Below are 18,588 nucleotides of genomic sequence, written 5' to 3' on the forward strand. Positions count from 1 at the left end.
AGTTTGATAGGCTGTGAGACCAACTGGTCACTGATGACCTCTGGGGTTTCTCCTGGATCAGGTTCAGCCCTCTAATTTCATTTCCAGTCTGGCTCAGCTGCAAGCGGACACCTCAGCGTCCGTCCAGTAGCCTCAGAGAGGACTCATGCAGCCAGAAACGACCTGCAAGGCTCACTGCTACTCCTGCTCACTGTTAGCATGTTAGCATCTCCAGTCCTGTCTGATTCACAGGTGGTTTGATGTTATTGATCAGGTGTGGAAACAAAAATGTAAATGTATTGGAAATCGTTAGCTTAAGAGAAACATGTTCATTAGCTCAGACAAACCTTGAGTTGTTTAAAGGTGTTTTTTTGCTCTTCTGATGGAGCTAGGCTAACAGTTTCCCCCTGCCTCTAGTCTTTGTGCTAAGCTAGGCTAAATTCATTTGAGATAAAGGTTCAGCTTCTCTGTCTTGACCCTTGGCTTTGGTCAACAAACCCAGCTGATACAAGGTGGCTTGTTAGCGCCAACATCAGAGAGACTTGGATGTGAATTTGATGGAGCTATGCTAACAGGTTCTGCCTGCTTCCAGCCTTTGTGCTAAGCTAAGCTAACCCTATCTTTGAGGTAACTCCAGAGCAGTTTCTCATCTTTCAGACAAAATCAGCTGTGTTTTTTTTTGCCTCCTGGTTTCCATATTCACCATTCTTGTTTAGGTGAACAATCACTCCACACTGCACCCATAATGCACCACCTGACGCCCTACAACGAATCAATCTGTTCTGTGTTGCACCGCCTGTCTAAAGAACAAAAAACCTCGCCATCCAAACATCTCTCTCCATTCCTCCTCCTGTCCTCCACAGAGTGGTGGCAGGTGAAAACAAAAGAGAAGTGACAAGCTGAGTTAACCCGTCGCTTTCCCGGTCACATGATCCCCGTCGCTAAAACACGGCATCCTGTCGCCTCGCCGGCTGCGAGCCAACAGCTCGCTGCATCGCTGTGATTTTCTCTCATGTCCAAAAACGTCTGGGAGGAAAAAACCTGTGGTCTTATTGAGTTTTCTTTTGAATAAATAAATATTTAAAAGGGTGGAGAGGAGGGTGGAGGGTGTTTGACGTTCCACTCTGGCTGCAAATCAGGCCATCAAAGGGGCCAGACAATGTATGCTCACTATTAGTATCAATTTACAAATAAACTGCTTTTTTGGTGACTGGATCTCCGTTGTCAGATTTTGATAAATGGTTTCAATTTGGCAGCTGCTTTCGAGTGTCAGAGCCCATCTGACGCTTGCTGCTCGCCGCCGCCGCTCGCTGCCTCAAAGAATCTGCCTCAGTTAGCCTCGCAGCCGGCAGCAGCCAAAATAATCTCTTCATACTAACCAGGGCAGGTGTGTGTGTGTGTGTGTGTGTATCTGTGTGTGTGAGTGCATACTAATGTCTTTCTGTGGGTAAATATTGAAACCAGGCAGATTTCACTACTGATGTTTTCCTACACAAATCTTAAAGGAGCTTCCTGTGTTTTTTACACCATTAACTTTAAATCAAAGGCACTTTTCTTCACTGTTTGTAAAGCCTGCTGTTGTTTAATAGATTTTTAAATGTGCTTTTCTCTGCTTTCAGGCAGCTGGTTTCATTTCATTTCACTACAGATAAAAAAGTCCACCTGCAGAGACTGAAAACCTGCTTCACATTAAGTTGTTATCATGAACATACATCCATCTGCTTCAACAAATGATTATTTTCATTATCGAATCATTTGACAAATACTTTTTGCCAAAATTGTTTAAAAAAAGTCTGACTTTTTTCCCTTAAAAAACATAAATATCTTCAAATAGGGTCACAAAGTATGAGACTTTCAGGGTATAGTAACTGTCTCACTGTATTGTGGTATCACAGAATTATTGTTACTGTCAGGAATGAAAATGGAAGGGTTTTCTTTTACAAATGTTTTATTACTATAATTGAAACCTGAAACCATTTTTTAATGGCAGCATGTGTAAAGATTCTCCCCTTTGAAAAGAACTAAAATTAAGGTGAAACTCTCCGTCCAGTTGCATTTCTTTCAATATTGTAAATAAGCTAATGTGCACTGTACGATAACTGTCAACTTTCACATCACGGTAAGACTTGAAACTGGAATATTGCTGCAACCTTACTTTAAATATCTGATTTTGTTCAACCAACAGTCCTAACTCAAAATATTTAGTTCACTGTGAAAACAAAACAAAAAATTACGGAAAAAATATCCACATTCTTGTTTGAAAACCTTTAAACGTAAACTAAAGATCAAAATAGTTTTGCAATGTAATATTCATTTTCCTTGTTGTAAGCCAGCGCAGAAGGAAGCGTGCATCTACTGTTGGCTCACCTAGCATCACTGTGCTGGCCAATGTTACAGCTCAGCCAAGATGGACATTACTAATGTTTAAATCTCGTACTGTCATGAGAACGAGCCTCTTGTCCATGATGCTTCCTTCAGTGTTTCCACATATTTTATGGACAAAATTTCAAAACCTTTCCATGACTTTTTAAGGACCTGAATTATTTATTTCTTGCCCTAGTTGCTCTGCATTTTCCACACATACAAGATTCAAACTTTTTTCAAGCATAATTTCAGCTAGCGGGCATGCATGGAGGATGAGACAGAACGTGGGGAGACAATAAGGAGTTAAGTTTCAAAATTACGTCGTCAGCTACAGAAAATAAGTTTGCCAATGTGTTACATTACATGGAAGGTTATCCATGAAGGATTACTCTAACAATTTCATTACACAATAAAATTTAATGACTTTTCCAAAACTCTCAATGATCTTATGATCTTTACTAATTCCATGACTTTTCCAGATTGTCCATGACTACAGGAACCCTGTTCCTTCTGCGTCGTGATACAGTTGGCAGGTGTAGTTCAGTAGAAAGAAAATAGTTCCTACATGAAACTGCTCACAACAAGGTCTGTGGATTATCTTGAGTAACCAGGTCATGATTTCTGGAAAGAGACATTGCTGTGAGTTTTTAAAATGTATTTTTTGGTGCTTTGAGCACCACAAGCTGAGTGGCATCTACTTCCATTGTATTAGAGAGAAGACAGACATCTCTACAGCCGATATCTCCAGCACTTGGCAACTCACACCAAACTATCTAGACTGATAAACAGCACTACAGGTAAAAGATCAAATATGTATGTTTGATTTTGGGGTGAACTATTCTTTAAAATACTCTGTTACAAGTAAAAGTCCTGCATTCAATTCAATCTCTATTTCATTTCTAAAGCCCAATATCACAAATCACAATTTGCCTCAGAGGGCTTTACAGCAACGACATCCCTTTGTCCCTGGACCCTCACAGCTGATGAGGAAAACCCTCCAAAAACCTTAAAAGGGGAAAATGTTATTCCAGTAAAAAGTATAACCAGTAAAATAAAAATGTTCCCTGTGACTGTTATACCATTATATATGACATCACTAGATGATTGTGACTCATGCATTAATGTAAAAGCAGGATTGGTTGAGGTGGAGCTCATTTTGAACTACTAATGGTTATTTTCATTATGGATCCATCTGATGATTATTGTCTCCATTAATCGACTGATTATTTCGTCACAATGACTCAGAGCCCAAAGTGACACCTTCACTGTGTTTGTTTTGTCCAACCAACAGTCCAAACCTCAACATTATTACTAATATATTACAGTTATTAGCAATATTAAAAGGAAAAAGCAGCAAATCTTCACATTTGTGAAGCTGGAACCATGAAATGTAAAATGACCTTAACCATCAAAACAGTTTTACGTTAATTTTCTGTGATTTTACTAATTAATTAAATGACTGATTGTTTCAGCTGTGCTAATACAGAGTGTTGGGTGGTTTAATTTATTTCAAAACATCCTATTTTATAAACTCTCCTCATTTTTTGTTTGCTAAAATCTTAATCTGTGATGTAAAATTGTCAGGTAAATGTAGCGAAGTAGAAGTATAAAGTGGCATGAGAAGAAAATACTCAAGCAGAGTGCAAATACCTTATATTTGTACTGAAGTGCAATGCTTAACAAACTTAGTTACATTCCTCCGCTGGTTTTCATGAGTCTGTCCGGGAAGTGAAACACTGATGAACCAATCAGCTCTCATCGCCTGCACCACCCTGACACCTTCATCAGGTCACACTCTAACATCATGGCTTCCCTCTCTGTGTCTCAGCCAGCGACTCACCGCCGTCCAAACCTTCCTCCTCGCCAGTCAAGGGGGAAACAAAACGCAGCGAGAGCAGCAGCGGCAGGATTTGCTCCCATAAACAGCTGTTTCCTGTTTGAAGGGAACAATCTGCCCGCTGGCAGCGAGGAGAGCCGGCGGTGCCAAAGAGCGTACCGAGCAGAACCGACAAATCCAATCAGGCAACTTGGTCCTGAGCTGCATTAAATAATACAAGAAACCTTAAAGTCATGCAGTGCAGGTGGTCTACGGCGTCCACAGAGGGACAAACAGCCACTTCAGATTTAAATCAGCCTTTAATGTGGCTGTAAAACCTGATTAAACAACCAAACTGCAGCTCTGACCGACAGGTGCATTCTGGGAAGTACCTGCCAGACGAAACCAAGCTCACCCACTGGCCTTGAATGTGACCTCTGACCTCTGACCTGAGCATGCAGCAGTGACTTAATGACTCTTCTCCACTGACCTTAGGTAACCTCTCGGGGTCCCCGGGGTGGCGAGGGATGACCTTCTGTAGCCTCTGGAAGCCGTAGTCGATGGTGGGCTCGTTCAAGGCTGCGGGAGGATCACAGACAGAGAGCGGCGGTGAGGACGACAGAGACGAATTCAAACCGGCACACACACCAACAAACTGAGTAGCACAGACACACACACATACTGACATCAGAGTTATAAACATCCGACAGGTTGTCATTGAATTTAGTTAATATCTAGCAGAGTGACCACGAGCAGCTCCACCTGCTGTAGGCAGGAGGTGATGCCTTGCTCAAGAGTACGCGTGTTTTTTTTCTGAACATTTTCATTAACGAAACAGTGAGTCGTCACATCCTGAACAATTCTAGAGAAATTAATGTAATTGTATATATAATTTAAATAATATTAGAAACAGAAACATGAAACCCAAATACCAAAAAACAAGAAAAGATTATACATTTAAATAAAATAAAATCCTATAATTTAAAGTTACTTGTTACTGCTCTCAGGGTATCCTCACAGTGAGGCAATTTATAGTATTTTTAAAATCACTTTAATGGTCATGTTGGTAACTAAGGAAATTACTGACCACCCTCAATTCAAATTTCCACCTTAAATTTTGTATTAATGAGCCTCAACGTTCTGGGAAGAAATCATATTTTAGTCACACCTTAAAAAAGAATAAAAACTGGGGGAAAAAAGCAGGAAAAATAATAAAAATAGATTTCTTTCAGTGTTATTTTCTTGTGTCTTGTTATTGGTTGGTTCAGAGAAATATTCAACCTCAATATATTTGTACTTTTCAATCAAGCCTTGAAACTTCTTTGAAACTTCAGGATCTTTCCTTGAAACTCATTTCATTTTTTTTAGTTGAGGTTAATTACAGTTAATTAAATCCTTGAGCCTCCTCAGATCTACCAGGAATATTCTATTAACCAGCAAATCAAGGTATCTGCGTTTTGGTACCAACACATTAACTTTATATAAAGCCCTTTTTTAATTGAACAGAAGTAGCCAAAGTTCAAGCAGCTGTCCGATAATGTCAAGATACAAACAAACTCTGTTATTTTTTTTATAATTCTGTGACTTTCAGACAGTCTGGGTTCTTACATTGATGTGGTTTACATGATACTTTTCCAAAAATTTATAATGAATATTAGTATTTAAGTCCCTATTTACCTGTTGTCTCATTACACTTTGACAGTGTGATAGTCTTAAACAGAATTTTAAACAATAGATTTGTCTTCTTCTTTCATTTCGAGTGTGTGTTTAAAGCGTTTTATCACCAGTTGATGTTGAGTTGGGCTTCAATATTACGATAACAGTACCCTTAAAGAGTACTTTGTTAAATACCTTTGATTTGTACTTCATTTGAAACCCATCATGTCAATTGAAACATTCACTACTACTTTTGGTGGCATCTCAGCATGCTTTACTGCCAGCTCTGTCAGACACACCACACTCAACTTCACTACACCACAGTCTGTTTGGGTTGTAGCTGCTGAGGTAGTGGCCCAATCACACGTCAGATTAACTGCAGTGATTGGCTACAAACAAAATCATACAAATAGTCTTTTTTTTCTAGATTTAGGTACAAATAGGATCAAACGCAGGTATCATTTGACTGGAGAAGTTTTGATACTTCTTGTACTGTGTTTTTTTGGTAGATGCTTTAACGGTACTGATACCCAGCCCTACCAGGTGAGCGAAGTGATTGGATAATATGTGTATATATTAAAAGAGTGTTTCCCAACTAGTGGGTCATGAATATCTCAAGTTTGTCAAAAACAAACTTTATTTTTAAGTACAGTGAATTTCTGGCACAGAGCTTTTATTTTAAAGAGCAGTTTCCTGCTGCAGAGTGAGTGACTAACAGACAGCAGACTAGCTCGACGATGTGGCCAAACACAAGTATGATGCTGAATGTATTTAATTCTTTGGACCATGAACTGATGACTGAGGAGAACACTGGACTCTGTGGGAACCAATGCATTAAAACTCGTTTTGCTTGTTCAACACCTGATAAAGGTAAAAGGTTATCATATACAACCTGCAGCAGTTAAACAGTGCGCAGGAAATTTGTCACTTTTGGAAACAATGCTTGTTTTAAGAAAATGAGGTTTTAAAGACTAAAATAAAAACCAGAAAACAAGATGATAAATCTGACCAAACATCTGATGCTAACTTTGATTCACTGCTGGTGAAACAGTGCGACCTCTCAGTGATCTTCAGCTTCAGTCTGTTGGTTCTTATTAACAGTGAACACTAACAGAGAGCGCAGTGTCAGTTGATCTCTTATCTTCCTGCTGTTTATTAAGTGTGAGACCTCACACTCCATCTGTCCTCCTCACTCTGCCTTTTCACCGCTAATTCAATCCAACCTTCCCTCCCTTTTTTCTTTTCTTTTCTCCTCCACTCATTCACCTCCGCAAACAATCTGCCTTCCTCCTCCTCCTCCTCCTCCTCCTCCTCTTCATACGTTGGAGAAACACCCGGAAATGAGTTCGGGGAGATACTTCTCCATAATCAAGCCCATTAATCATAAAAGGCTGTCAAATTTGACTTTGGGGACAATTTGTCAGCCGATCTTGCCCACTCCGCTTTTGTCACCGTTGGCTCTTGTATTCTGTAAGGATGATTGACACACCAAATGCCAGTGAGTAGAATAGCTAGTTTGCACTAATATGCATAACCGCGGCTTTCATGAATAAGAATAAGGCAGCTATATACGGCAGCGCAGAGGGGTCTCCTTCAAAAGGGCTCCGCCACCGTTTGTTGCCGGCGCTCCCAAATAGATGTTATTACCATTATAACAATATTTGTTTTCTTTCCCCGGGAATGGGCGACCGCGAGCTGCTAAATCAAATTTGTCGGAGCGGCGGCAGAGGAGAAAAAGGGCTTTCAGGCTGCGACTGGGGTGGGGATGATATCTGAAGGGTGACAGAGCGCTGAGGGACGTGGCCCTCGCCGCAGGAGCTGCTGCCATGTTGGATTTTCTTGCCTCCCCGAGAGGAAGCAGAGAGTGAATCTATTACCTCCGCCCGCCGCCCATGAAAGAGGGATTTCATTGTTGGATCCCAAAGAGACTTTTTGGGGGGATGCAGAGCAGCAGAGGATGAATGGAGATAATGCGTCTGGATGACACGAGCAGCAATCAGCAGCGAGTCCCAAACCGGATTGCCTCTCAACGCTGCGTACATACACCCAACTTATAAAACAAGTGAAAGGCACTATGGGAAATGCTGCAATTGAATAAAAACCCATTTACACTCTGAGTGCGAGCGATGGAGAGGGAGAAAGAAGTCTGTGATGTTTAACTCTTTATCTTCAGGAGGAAACGTTTCTGATCTGTGACCTCGTGGGCTCTGAGCAGATCTACTGAAGATGCCTTGCTCAGTGGCACATTTATCTGAGAGATTCAATCCTTTGTATTTATGTGATTTCATATGTTCGTACTTTATTAACCATATTGTCCCTCTGGTTCCAGCTGTCTGATCCCTGTCTGTTTCTCTACAAAGAAATCTCAGAAGGATGGATGTTGTACTGATTATGGGGGTGAGTAGTGATTTCAGGATGTGACAGTGAGTAACAGGGGTTGGGATCGTCACTCAAGAAAAGTAATGTCATGACTTAATTTACGTACTCCCTGTAACATACATACCCCGTTCATTACTTTGGCATTACTCCGCAACATCGCCTGTGAAGCACTGTCACTGAATTGCCAGTAAACAGTAACATGATCTTAAACCTTTCATATGCACACATATCAGCATGAATCCCCACATAGAGCAACATCATTAGATGATGACAGACTTAAAAGGAATAAAACACATTCAAATGGCAAATAAATGTAATTTAACAGGCTAAAAAAACTTACTCGCTCATGAAACCATCCATTTATAGCAGACTGGTCCAGCTTATTTGACATGTTTATCACTTACGCAGAGGTTAAACTCATGAGGAGAAGTCTCAGAGTCAGCACAGACTGAGGGGCCTTTTCACTGGTACACTGGACGGCGTTCCTGTCGTCAGCACATTGATTGTTTGAGTAACGTACACCAAGAATTATAACCAGGGGCTGATCACTCACAGTAGACTTCATTATAGAAAACAAGTGTCACACACTCTGGCTCCATATGGGCTTCAGACATTTCAGCCTTCAGGCCTTCTTCAAGATCATCAATCACTAGTCCATACCTATTGGTAGCTTTGTCACCTTCTACCTATGCCAGTCCTAAATGCCTATGTGCAGTTTCACATAGACTGACCACGTCAGTGAGTAGAAAAACGTGGGACAGACAGAATGACTGACAGACAGAATGACACACTGACAGTTTCCATGATTATGTACAGCATACCATACCATGACTTAGTCATACCAAAAATTAGAAAAAAAAAAAGAAAAAACACCAACATTGGTCCACAGGGGGAGCCACAGTGATCGGTCGCATTTTAGCCATTTTGAAGCATTTTTCTGTTGTTATAGTGCCACCCAGTTGCCAATTAGAGTTAAATTTCTCCAGTCACCTTGAGGCGTCCTGTTCTACATATCTACCAAGTTTAGTAAAAATCCATATGGCGGTTAGGCCTAGATAAGAAATGAGCTCTCTAGCGCCCCCATTTTGTTTGATGGGGTCAATAATGGAGGGGTCCCCTCAGATTATGTGTGGTCATATGCCTACAAAGTTGCGTGGTGATGGGTGAAACCCTTGAGATGTTATACACCTTTATGTGATGAGCCACGCCCTCCGCAATATTCATTGCCTTATAGAAGCTCAGTTTTAGTAAGTTTTCCAACTTTTGCCAAGAGGGAACTTTAGATATTGGTCCCTAGATTATGTTCACCCAGTTTCATGCAGATCGCTCAAACTTCCTAGGAAGAGATCCATTTGAAGTGTTTTTCAAAAAATTCAAAATGGCGGAAAATCTATATAAGCGGAAGTTATGGGTTCTTGAGGCAAATGTGTTCCTCATGAGGAGAGGCATCTCTGTGCAAAGTTTCATGTCTCTACCACATACGGGGCATGAGATATGCCCATTCAAAGACTGCAATTTCAATGGGTTGCTATAGCGCCCCCCTTTGGCCAATTGATGTAATATTGCTTCATTGGCATCCTCCCATGACCCTCTACCACTGTGCCAAATTTCACATGGATTGACCAAGTCAGTGAGGAGAAAAACGTGGAACATACAGGCCACACCTTCGTCACACAGCTGATTATGATCAGGTGATCATACTTCACCATTAGGTAGAGCAAAAAAACAATTTCGAGGCCCTCAACAGATCAAGACCTTTAAACCAAGTGTCAGGAGCTACAGCCAATCACATGTCATCACAGCTACTACATATTCTACCACTTTCCAGTATAATACACATTTTTTAATTCACCACATTAAAAAATGTTAAAAAAGACCGAAACGTCATCAAAATAAAAGAAATGTATCTGGAGCCAGAGCATGCAACATTTGTTTTCTATTAACTGTAATATGATCACAGAATTTAGTCAGTCACTGTGCTCATTAGATCAATGGATTGTCAACCGAGCAACCACCATTTCACGTCACGATACCAGACAAACCTGTCAACCCAGTGGAGTGGGTGAATTCAAGGGTCTGGAACCAGATAAACACACCAGTACTGACTGCTGCGGAATAATCTAATGTGGTTTTTATTCCTGGGCCTAAATAAATCACACGTTTTTGTTCTGAGCCTTTATGGCCTCATGTTTCAGAACACGATGACGAGGCTGATCCAGCAGGGTGGCCTACTCAAACGACATTAAGAAATTTTGGCCAAGTAATTGGTTTCTGCCTCCGACCCAACAACTGTTGGTCCAGGTCCTTGATTTCTTTAGGAATCCAAACTCAGAGTGACAGTTACATATATAACTACGGTTCTATGTTGGACTTGGGGGATATAAAGAACAAGGCAGTGCCACAGTTTCTTCACTGATTTTGATTGTTGTTGGTCTGGATGACAGAATTACTGCCAAAAAACTTCCCCTGACACTGTTGACTGTACATACATCTTACTAAATTATGTACCAGAAGAAGTGCACAGTACTAAATTACACTTTAAATAACATGAAATAAATGGAGAAATGTTGCTGAATCTAAAATAAGAGTTGATGTTGCATCAAATGGAAACATTCTTGATGTCCTGTGCATCATTTTAGACACATTTTCCCAGAATTCAACCTTAAGATCTTTGGAAACTTAGGTCTAAAATGATATGTGATTTTATTTGTTCCTGCATCTTGCTGGGATTCGAACTGACAACCTTCTGAATTAAAAAGAGGGAGAAGGAATATGTACCTCTGTTCATCATCTGTTCATCATCATGATGGGAGGAAGAGGAGATCACAGATGGAGACAGAAACAAAGACAGAGGTTTTTAATGAACCTCTGGACAGAGCCGCCCCCATCCCCCCCTCCCCCCCCTCCCCTCCCTCTGTAGAAATTAAGCCCATTACTTCCTCTTATTAAAATCTCGCCGCACTTTGACCCCAGCGCCCCATTGGCTGCCTGCAGGGCCCTGTACTCCCTCCTAGCCAATCGATACCGGCTGCCTCCCTGCAAAGAGCCCGAGTAATTGGAGAGCGGCGGCTGGCAGCGCGAACCCTGACCCCACCCCCCACCCCCACGCATTACACCGCCCATATGAAGACAGATTGCCTGATTTAGTGTAAACATATGCTGCAATTCCAGGCATCAGTGCCACTTTCTCCATCGTAATTTGTATTGATTTTTCTCTCTCTCTCTTTTTTCTGTGCGGCCGTCGTTTTCTCCTGCTGTCTGATGTTTTTTATAAATCAGAAAAGGAGGAGAGGAAGATAATTCAGAGGTGAGAGGAGAGGGGGGGGATTCTTTATATATTTAATCAAGTATTTATCGCTCTCCCTCTCCGTTTGGTTTTTCCTTTCTCTCCTCACTGTGAAAGTGATCAAACGGTTGGTTGGCGTCCTGCTGATCGAAGCGCTCTGTTATTAGGCGACTAAGTGACTGAGGAGAGGAAGAGGGGGGAGAGACGGGAGAAGAAAGGGGAGGCGGGTTACATGTTAAACTAATTTCTTGACGGCAGATTTGCAGCATCAGAGGAGACGAGGAGACGCAGCGAGCGGCGGGTCAGAGCTGTGAATATTTACACATTTATGAGCAGAGACGTTCACATCCACCCGCTACAAAAACACTAAAACTGTGTGTGAAAACCGGAATAATAATGATCGAAAAGGTCCTGCTTGATTAATAACTTTCAAATAATCAGAATAGCTGGTTTTAAAAGGAACTTTAACAGTCAAATAAAAGACAGTGTCACATATATAAAATATACTTCTACATACAGTAAAATGAAACCAGAAGGCAATATAAAATAATACGATGAGAAGACAATAAAAGGGGATAATACGAGTAGAAACTCAGTATATATATAAAACCGTACAGACAGCAGAGGACTTACTACAGAAGAATGCAGTAGCATAGGCAGAATTGTGGGTGTCCTTATAGTGTTAGTACCAGTAGCTTATACATACTGAGATCATCAGTTTGACTTCCCCCAGCGTAGCCCCCCACCACCACCCAGACACCATTTTAATTTTGAAACAATTATCATTTTGCTGTTTCTTGCTTATTCAGTGTCCCAGATTTTCTGCTTTTCTCTGTTCTGTATCTCAGTAAACTGAATCTTTTTAAGTTTTTGGCAGCTGGTTTAAATAAAACAAGACATTTGAAGATGTCAACTTGGACTCTGGGAAACTGTAGAAGGCATCTGCCACTATTTTCTGATATTTTATAAAATAAACAATTCAATCAATTAATCAATAAAAGAACTTGCATTCGCATTTTTTATTTATCTGGATTTTTTGTATTCTATTCATGTAGTTTATAGCCCTCCAACATGGAGGTCTAAATGCATCTATGAGTAGTATAACACTACTGGAGTTAGCCAAATAAATACCCATTATGTGTAATGTTTCATTTGTAGAAAATAAACTCCCCAGAGATTTCTAAAAACCCCAAATTCCCAGAAGAAATTCAGAGTACATGACCTCCAATCTTGGGGGAGTTTATATACTACACTTAAACCATTACACATACTGGGTATTTAGTCGGCTTATTCCAGTAGTGTTAGAATATCTATTAAAAATTTAAGACCTCCATTTTGGGAATTGAATATTGTTGAATGGCAAACTGCATAAATAAAATACTAAAAAATCCAATCCAAATAAATATACTTATTTTTTTTACAGATGCATTAATTTATTGTTTAGTACATACCATATCTGAAAATAGTGACAACTACCCTCTACAGTTTCCCTGAGTCCAAACTGGTGTCTTCAAATGTCTCATTTTGTCCAAGCAATGCTCAAAAACCCAAAGAAATTCAATTTGTGAAAGTTTAAAACAGAGAGAAGGAGAAAATTCAAGAAATCAGAGCAGCTAATGTTTGGCATTTTACTCAATAAATGACATATTTTTTGTGTTTGGTGTTGGTGAGGGGCTACAAAATCCTGACCTCTGCATTTTTAAAATCCTGGCTGTGGCCCTGTTATTGGTACTAACACTAGAAGTGCATCCACTGTTCTATCTGTACTACTGCAGTCTTCTGTAGTGAATCCTCTGTTGTCTGTATGGTTTTATAAATACTCCATTTTTACTCACATTATTTGCTTTTACTGTCTTCTGAATGTATTATTGTGGACACTGAGGTCATGTACTCTGAATTTCTTCCGGGAATTTGTGGATTTTAGTAAACTTGGGGGATCTTGACTGCTATATCGTAGTCAAAAGGACTTGCTTGAGATTCTTGAAGACGTTTCACCTCTCATCCAAGAGGCTTCTCCAGTTCTAATGGACTGGTTAAGGCTAAGGGTTCACACCCAAACACTAACACACCCACGCAGGGTTTAAAGCCTGCGACTCTGTCAGTCAGAACTGAAGAAGCCTCTTGGATGAGAGGTGAAACGTCTTCAAGAAAGTCAAGCAAGTCCTTTTGACTACGATATAGCCCTAAAGATTACCATGACCCGGATGACTAAGAATCGTTACCAATAATCTTGGGGGACTGAATATTCTATGGCTCTAAGAAGTGCCAAAACTACAGATGGTAGTAGTAGAAGTCATAGCAGTAGTAGTAGTAGTAGTAGTAGTTATAGTCATAACATTTCTTTTAGATAGTGAGCAGTTGCTGCCACCACCTACAGTGTTTTTCAACATAAACAACAGTAATAGTAGTACTTGCAGCAATAAACAAAGTGAAGAAGTTAGTATTAATTACTCACTACTCTGCCTCATGTTTGTATTCTGATCTAACTGTTCTTTCAAATTAAAAGCAGGTAAAATATTTTCACACAGACCCAAAGCTCTGGCTACCTTCCCAAAAGTCTCTGCTGTCCAAACTCATTAACAAAATGCCTCACTGACCAACCACAGCACCTGCCCAACAGCCTGTTCCCATGGTAACACCTGGACTCTCTCACACACAAACTCAAACAGCCCACCTTGAAGGTGTCAGATGTCAAATCAGGGTCATACCAACAACGCCATCAGAGTGACATGAGACAGACCTGAAACCAACAACCTCAACATATGTCTGAACCCTGAACCCAGATACCCTGAAATCCAGAACCCTGCACCTTCCTGATGAAGGGTAACATTGGGCTGCAGGGTGATGAAATGTTTGGTTCTTTGAGTAACATGTTTACTATGATGTACTACTATAGAACATACACAAAATACTAACGTTAACAGTGTTTACTTTGTCTTTTAGTCAAGAAATGAACTTTCTTTACTAATCTACTTTGTGCTGAAACAGACATCACCAAAAGAAAAAAATCTTCCAACTTCATTCCTCACTGAAGCTAATTTGTCCAGCTTCTTTATCTTCAAGACACATTGCATTATGGGACAACAGTTTTTGCCAGTGGTTTCAAATCAAGCAAAAAAGGGTGTCCCGCAAGGATCAATTCTAGGCCCTCTGTTATTTATATACATAAATATTTTTATTTTCCAACTTCAACAGTCCATTGGCAGCGACCCTCTTTGCTCAGTTTGTATTCCAGCTTTGGTGATTCACAGTCTTCCCCAATTTTACTGATTAACGTGTTGCAACAATATCATCATAACAAATAAAAATGACGATGAGTTTAACATTATAGTGTAGAATATAGTGGAGTGCTCTTTGTCTTTATTCTTTCCTTTGTCTTTCTGTGTCATAAATTTTGTCTCTGTGTCAAACTAAACTCCAGGTGAGGCTCACCTGTTCTGTATCTAACTGACAGAGAATGAGAGATGAAGTCAGGGTGAACCTTCCTCTTCCTCTCTCTGTTCAGTCTGTGATAATTCCTGTGTTGGTGCTGCAGATGCCGGCTGATAACAGATCAGAGGATCAGAGGTCTGGAGGGAGGGAGGATGCTGGATTACTGGAACATCTCTGCAGGCTCATTACCCCGCTCACATCAGCTCCCACAATTCCACAGGCCTCCATGCTTCAGAGGAGCATGTATACATCCACTAAGCCTCTGTTTACATCCTCCTCCTCACAACTGTTTACATTTATTTATCGCTCGCTATTTTTCATTTGCTGGTTCTCACCGCCGTCGGGCCTCTCTGAGTGGGAATCTGTTTTTCTACGCGGCTGCTTTGTACATATTTACCAGCCGGAGATGAAATATGCACTTTGGGGGGGATCCCTCCTCACCTTTACCTTTTTTGTTTTGCGGTGATGGCCTTGTCGAAGGCGCAGTCATGTCCCCGATGAGCCGCCGATAGACTTTATCAGCAGCAGCTCTGCGTGGCTTCCTTCTGTATTACACTTATCATTTCAAATAGACTCCATATATTCCATATGAAACAGGCGGCTGAGTGGCGACTCCCCCGACACGTCTCCATCCCACAGCAACATGTGCTGCAATTTCCCATCTCCCCCGGCTGTATGATTGATGCAGGTCAGAGCGGCGTTTGGCCTCGCTGCCCGCAGATCGCCACTGCTGATCATTCCTCACTTCCTTGAGGGTGGGGGGGTCTGACAGACAGCTCAACATGCTGAGCCTTAAGTGGACGGGCTGATTTGTTTTGCTGCTTGTCAAGTGGCCAACTGGCGTCAGCTGGGGCCGAGGAGGGGGGGGTGCAAGGCTGTTGACAAGCAGCCATAACACCCTGTATGCATCCTTTCACCGGCTTATTGATCTGCTGTTTTATTCCTCTGACTTTCAATTCATCACTCAGTCATCAGAGAGGACGCCGAAACAAACACAACATCAGGGGACGCTACGTTTGGTTTGTTAACTATAGATTTATCTTTATGTTGACCATGAACATGAAATTTAAAGAAACAATCTGATGTAATTCTATATTTTTCTTCTTGTCAACAAACCTAATGTTCAGAGGTGCCCAGGTAGCTCACCTGGTAGAGAGTGAGCGCAGTGTACTAACGCCTGATGTATGATAGGGCAATCGACACTTTTGAAAAGTCTCTTTTGACAGAAAAGTGTCAGAGAGAATTGTGGAGAATTCTTCTATGTCTCAGACACAGTCATATTTTGTTGTGTTATATGATTGGGCCGTCACACTGAGCCTGCCTGACATGTCCACTGGAGTTTTGTGTGTCCCAGTGTCAGCAACACAGGGTCGGATCCAGTTTACCAGATCATCGAAACAGTTGGCAGACATCCGGAAAAAAAAGTGCATCTCCTCGTCCACGTCCAGCATTTGTTGGACCAAAACATATTCACCCTGTAGCTCCTTTGTTTGGTCCAATTAACACACTGACCACCTCCAATGTTTTCTCATAGAAGTTTAAAATCTCTACCTCTTCAATAAACTTCATTCAAATCCCTTTATTATCAAAATGCAAAAGGAAACAAGTAGTTCAAATATGGACACAAAAGAAACAGTATATGCACCGGTTGGGATGATATAATGCAACTAAACAAGCTGGACGGAGGGTAGTGTTTTGTTTTGTTTTTACCATCGAGACAACTAAGACCTTTTGTCGAAGCATAAATTGAAAACATCGTGTGGCTCCTTAATTCCTGTTGAGTGACACTCATCAAATGTGGTGAGAGCCCTGCCATAAATCAGGTTGTGTGCTTACTGAAGTGCCTCGAGTTTGACTGCAACCCTTTGCTGCATGTCGTCCCCTCTTTCTCCCCACTTTCCTGTCACTTGTTGCCTGTATTATCCAATAAAAGAAAAGGCCAAATACACAGACTTTATCATTTTTTGCTAGACAAACTTTTCTGTTTGGGAAAACCTCAATTTGTCTTAATGACTCCTGAAACTAGATGCTTTCCCTCGGTCCGTTCATAGTTGGTTTGGGTCATTTTCGTGACATTTGTTAACAAGAAGAAAAACAGAGGATATCAGCTGATTTATGATTTAATATTAAATATGAGTGAGCTGTAATAATTCAGCTCACAGCTTCTAATGATATCCGGACAGTCAGTGTCTCCTCGTGGTGACAGATGAAGACAAATGAAGTGATGTGAGAGCAGGACCGAGAGATTTTCGTGAACACATGATCAGACTCGTCCCTGCTGACAGCTGCTAGGTATTTTCAGAACTGCAGGTAACCTCGTCTCGTTCTCCCTCATCTACGATTGTCATGGGAGTGACACGGCCTCTCTCCATGGAGCATCTATAACCCGGATGAACATCTCGCCGCCTGTCGTTCTGGTGGCTCCCGGGACCAGAGCAACAGAAGAACACCCACTCCCCTTCTGCTTCCTCCTCCGAGAGCCACCGCTGACGCAACAACCTCAGTGATTAGAGCGAACATCCGCCCAGATCCAGCATGTTAATCAGTGAATAATTACCTCCTCCTGATTAGAGCTGAGCGAGAAGGAGAGTGCCTCAAAGAAATAGGCCCCCCACCTGAGAAGTTATTATTTTCTGGAGTCGCGGCCGAAAATGCCCCTGCAGAAACAGCCAATTACCCGACATTAGTTCCCCACAAGTCCCCGTCCTCCTAAGTGGAGCGGTGCCGCTGTGCTCTTTGATATATGAAATGTGGTGCGTCTCTGCTGAGAGTCGGAGGAATTCCCCCGGCGGAGAACACACTTCTGCTGTCTATTAAAAGACGAGACAAGAGATCAAAGACGAGGAGAAGAAGGAACCACTTGAGTTGTTTCATTACAGCGTGTGATAAGAGACGCCACCGACGCCTCGTTACATCACACGTCAGGTTCAAGACGTTTAACCACCTCGCAGTTTAACTCTCTGAGCGTCAGCTGGGCCGAGGTCAACACAGGTCAGGCCTGAACATAACTAATGAGCGGACTGAACTCTGAGTTGCCACTTTCTACTGAATACCTGACTTCTTGTCATGTGTTTCTGGTTCCTGCCTGTTCAGTGTCTTATCTTTTATAAATATTTATTACTGATGTTTCTTTATCAATAAACTTTATATACAATTTATGAGAAATAAATGATTCATTCCTCAGACCTGTTACAGTCCAGCTCACATGCTTCTTTTTAGCATCTTGGCCTGTTGCAGGTTGTTTGCATTTTAAGAAAAAATAGAAATTCTAAGGTTCGTTTTATGACATTGTCACTTTTAAACTGGAACTCAGCTGTAACAGTGTTAAAGGGACAGGTCACCCTAAAATAAACACATATACATATTTTTCCTCTTACCTGTCATGCTTTTTATGGTGTGAGTTGCAGAGTGTGAGAATAAAGCAAGACTAGAATAAGAATAAACATAAGAAATATGTACAGTTACGTGCATGCATGAGTAAATGTACTCTTCCTTCTGTGCAGTGATACAGTCGGGGCCACAAGCCATTTGCCGTCTAGTTTTAGCATATTGGAGAGAAGACAGACATCTTTACAGCCAATATCTCCAACACTCTGCAACTCACATCCAAACTATCTAGGTTCATAAATAGCTCTACAGGTAAGAGGACAAATATGCACTTTTTATTTCTGGATGA

The 18,588-nt window shown here is 41.2% G+C and overlaps 1 protein-coding gene across 3 annotated transcripts in view; it reads right to left on the bottom strand.

Moving 5' to 3' along the window:
- Nucleotides 1-18,588, bottom strand: part of LOC117261049 (transcription factor COE3) — a 201,174-nt gene that overhangs the window by 33,192 nt on the left and 149,394 nt on the right. For all 3 annotated transcript variants that reach the window (XM_033633252.2, XM_033633253.2, XM_033633251.2), the window contains exon 11: nt 4,650-4,738. In XM_033633252.2, the coding sequence (XP_033489143.1) occupies nt 4,650-4,738 (89 nt within the window). The remainder of the gene's footprint in view (nt 1-4,649; nt 4,739-18,588) is intronic.

The sequence above is a fragment of the Epinephelus lanceolatus genome, chromosome 7, assembly GCF_041903045.1.
Source record: "Epinephelus lanceolatus isolate andai-2023 chromosome 7, ASM4190304v1, whole genome shotgun sequence".
In the NCBI taxonomy this organism is placed as follows: Eukaryota; Metazoa; Chordata; class Actinopteri; order Perciformes; family Serranidae; genus Epinephelus; species Epinephelus lanceolatus.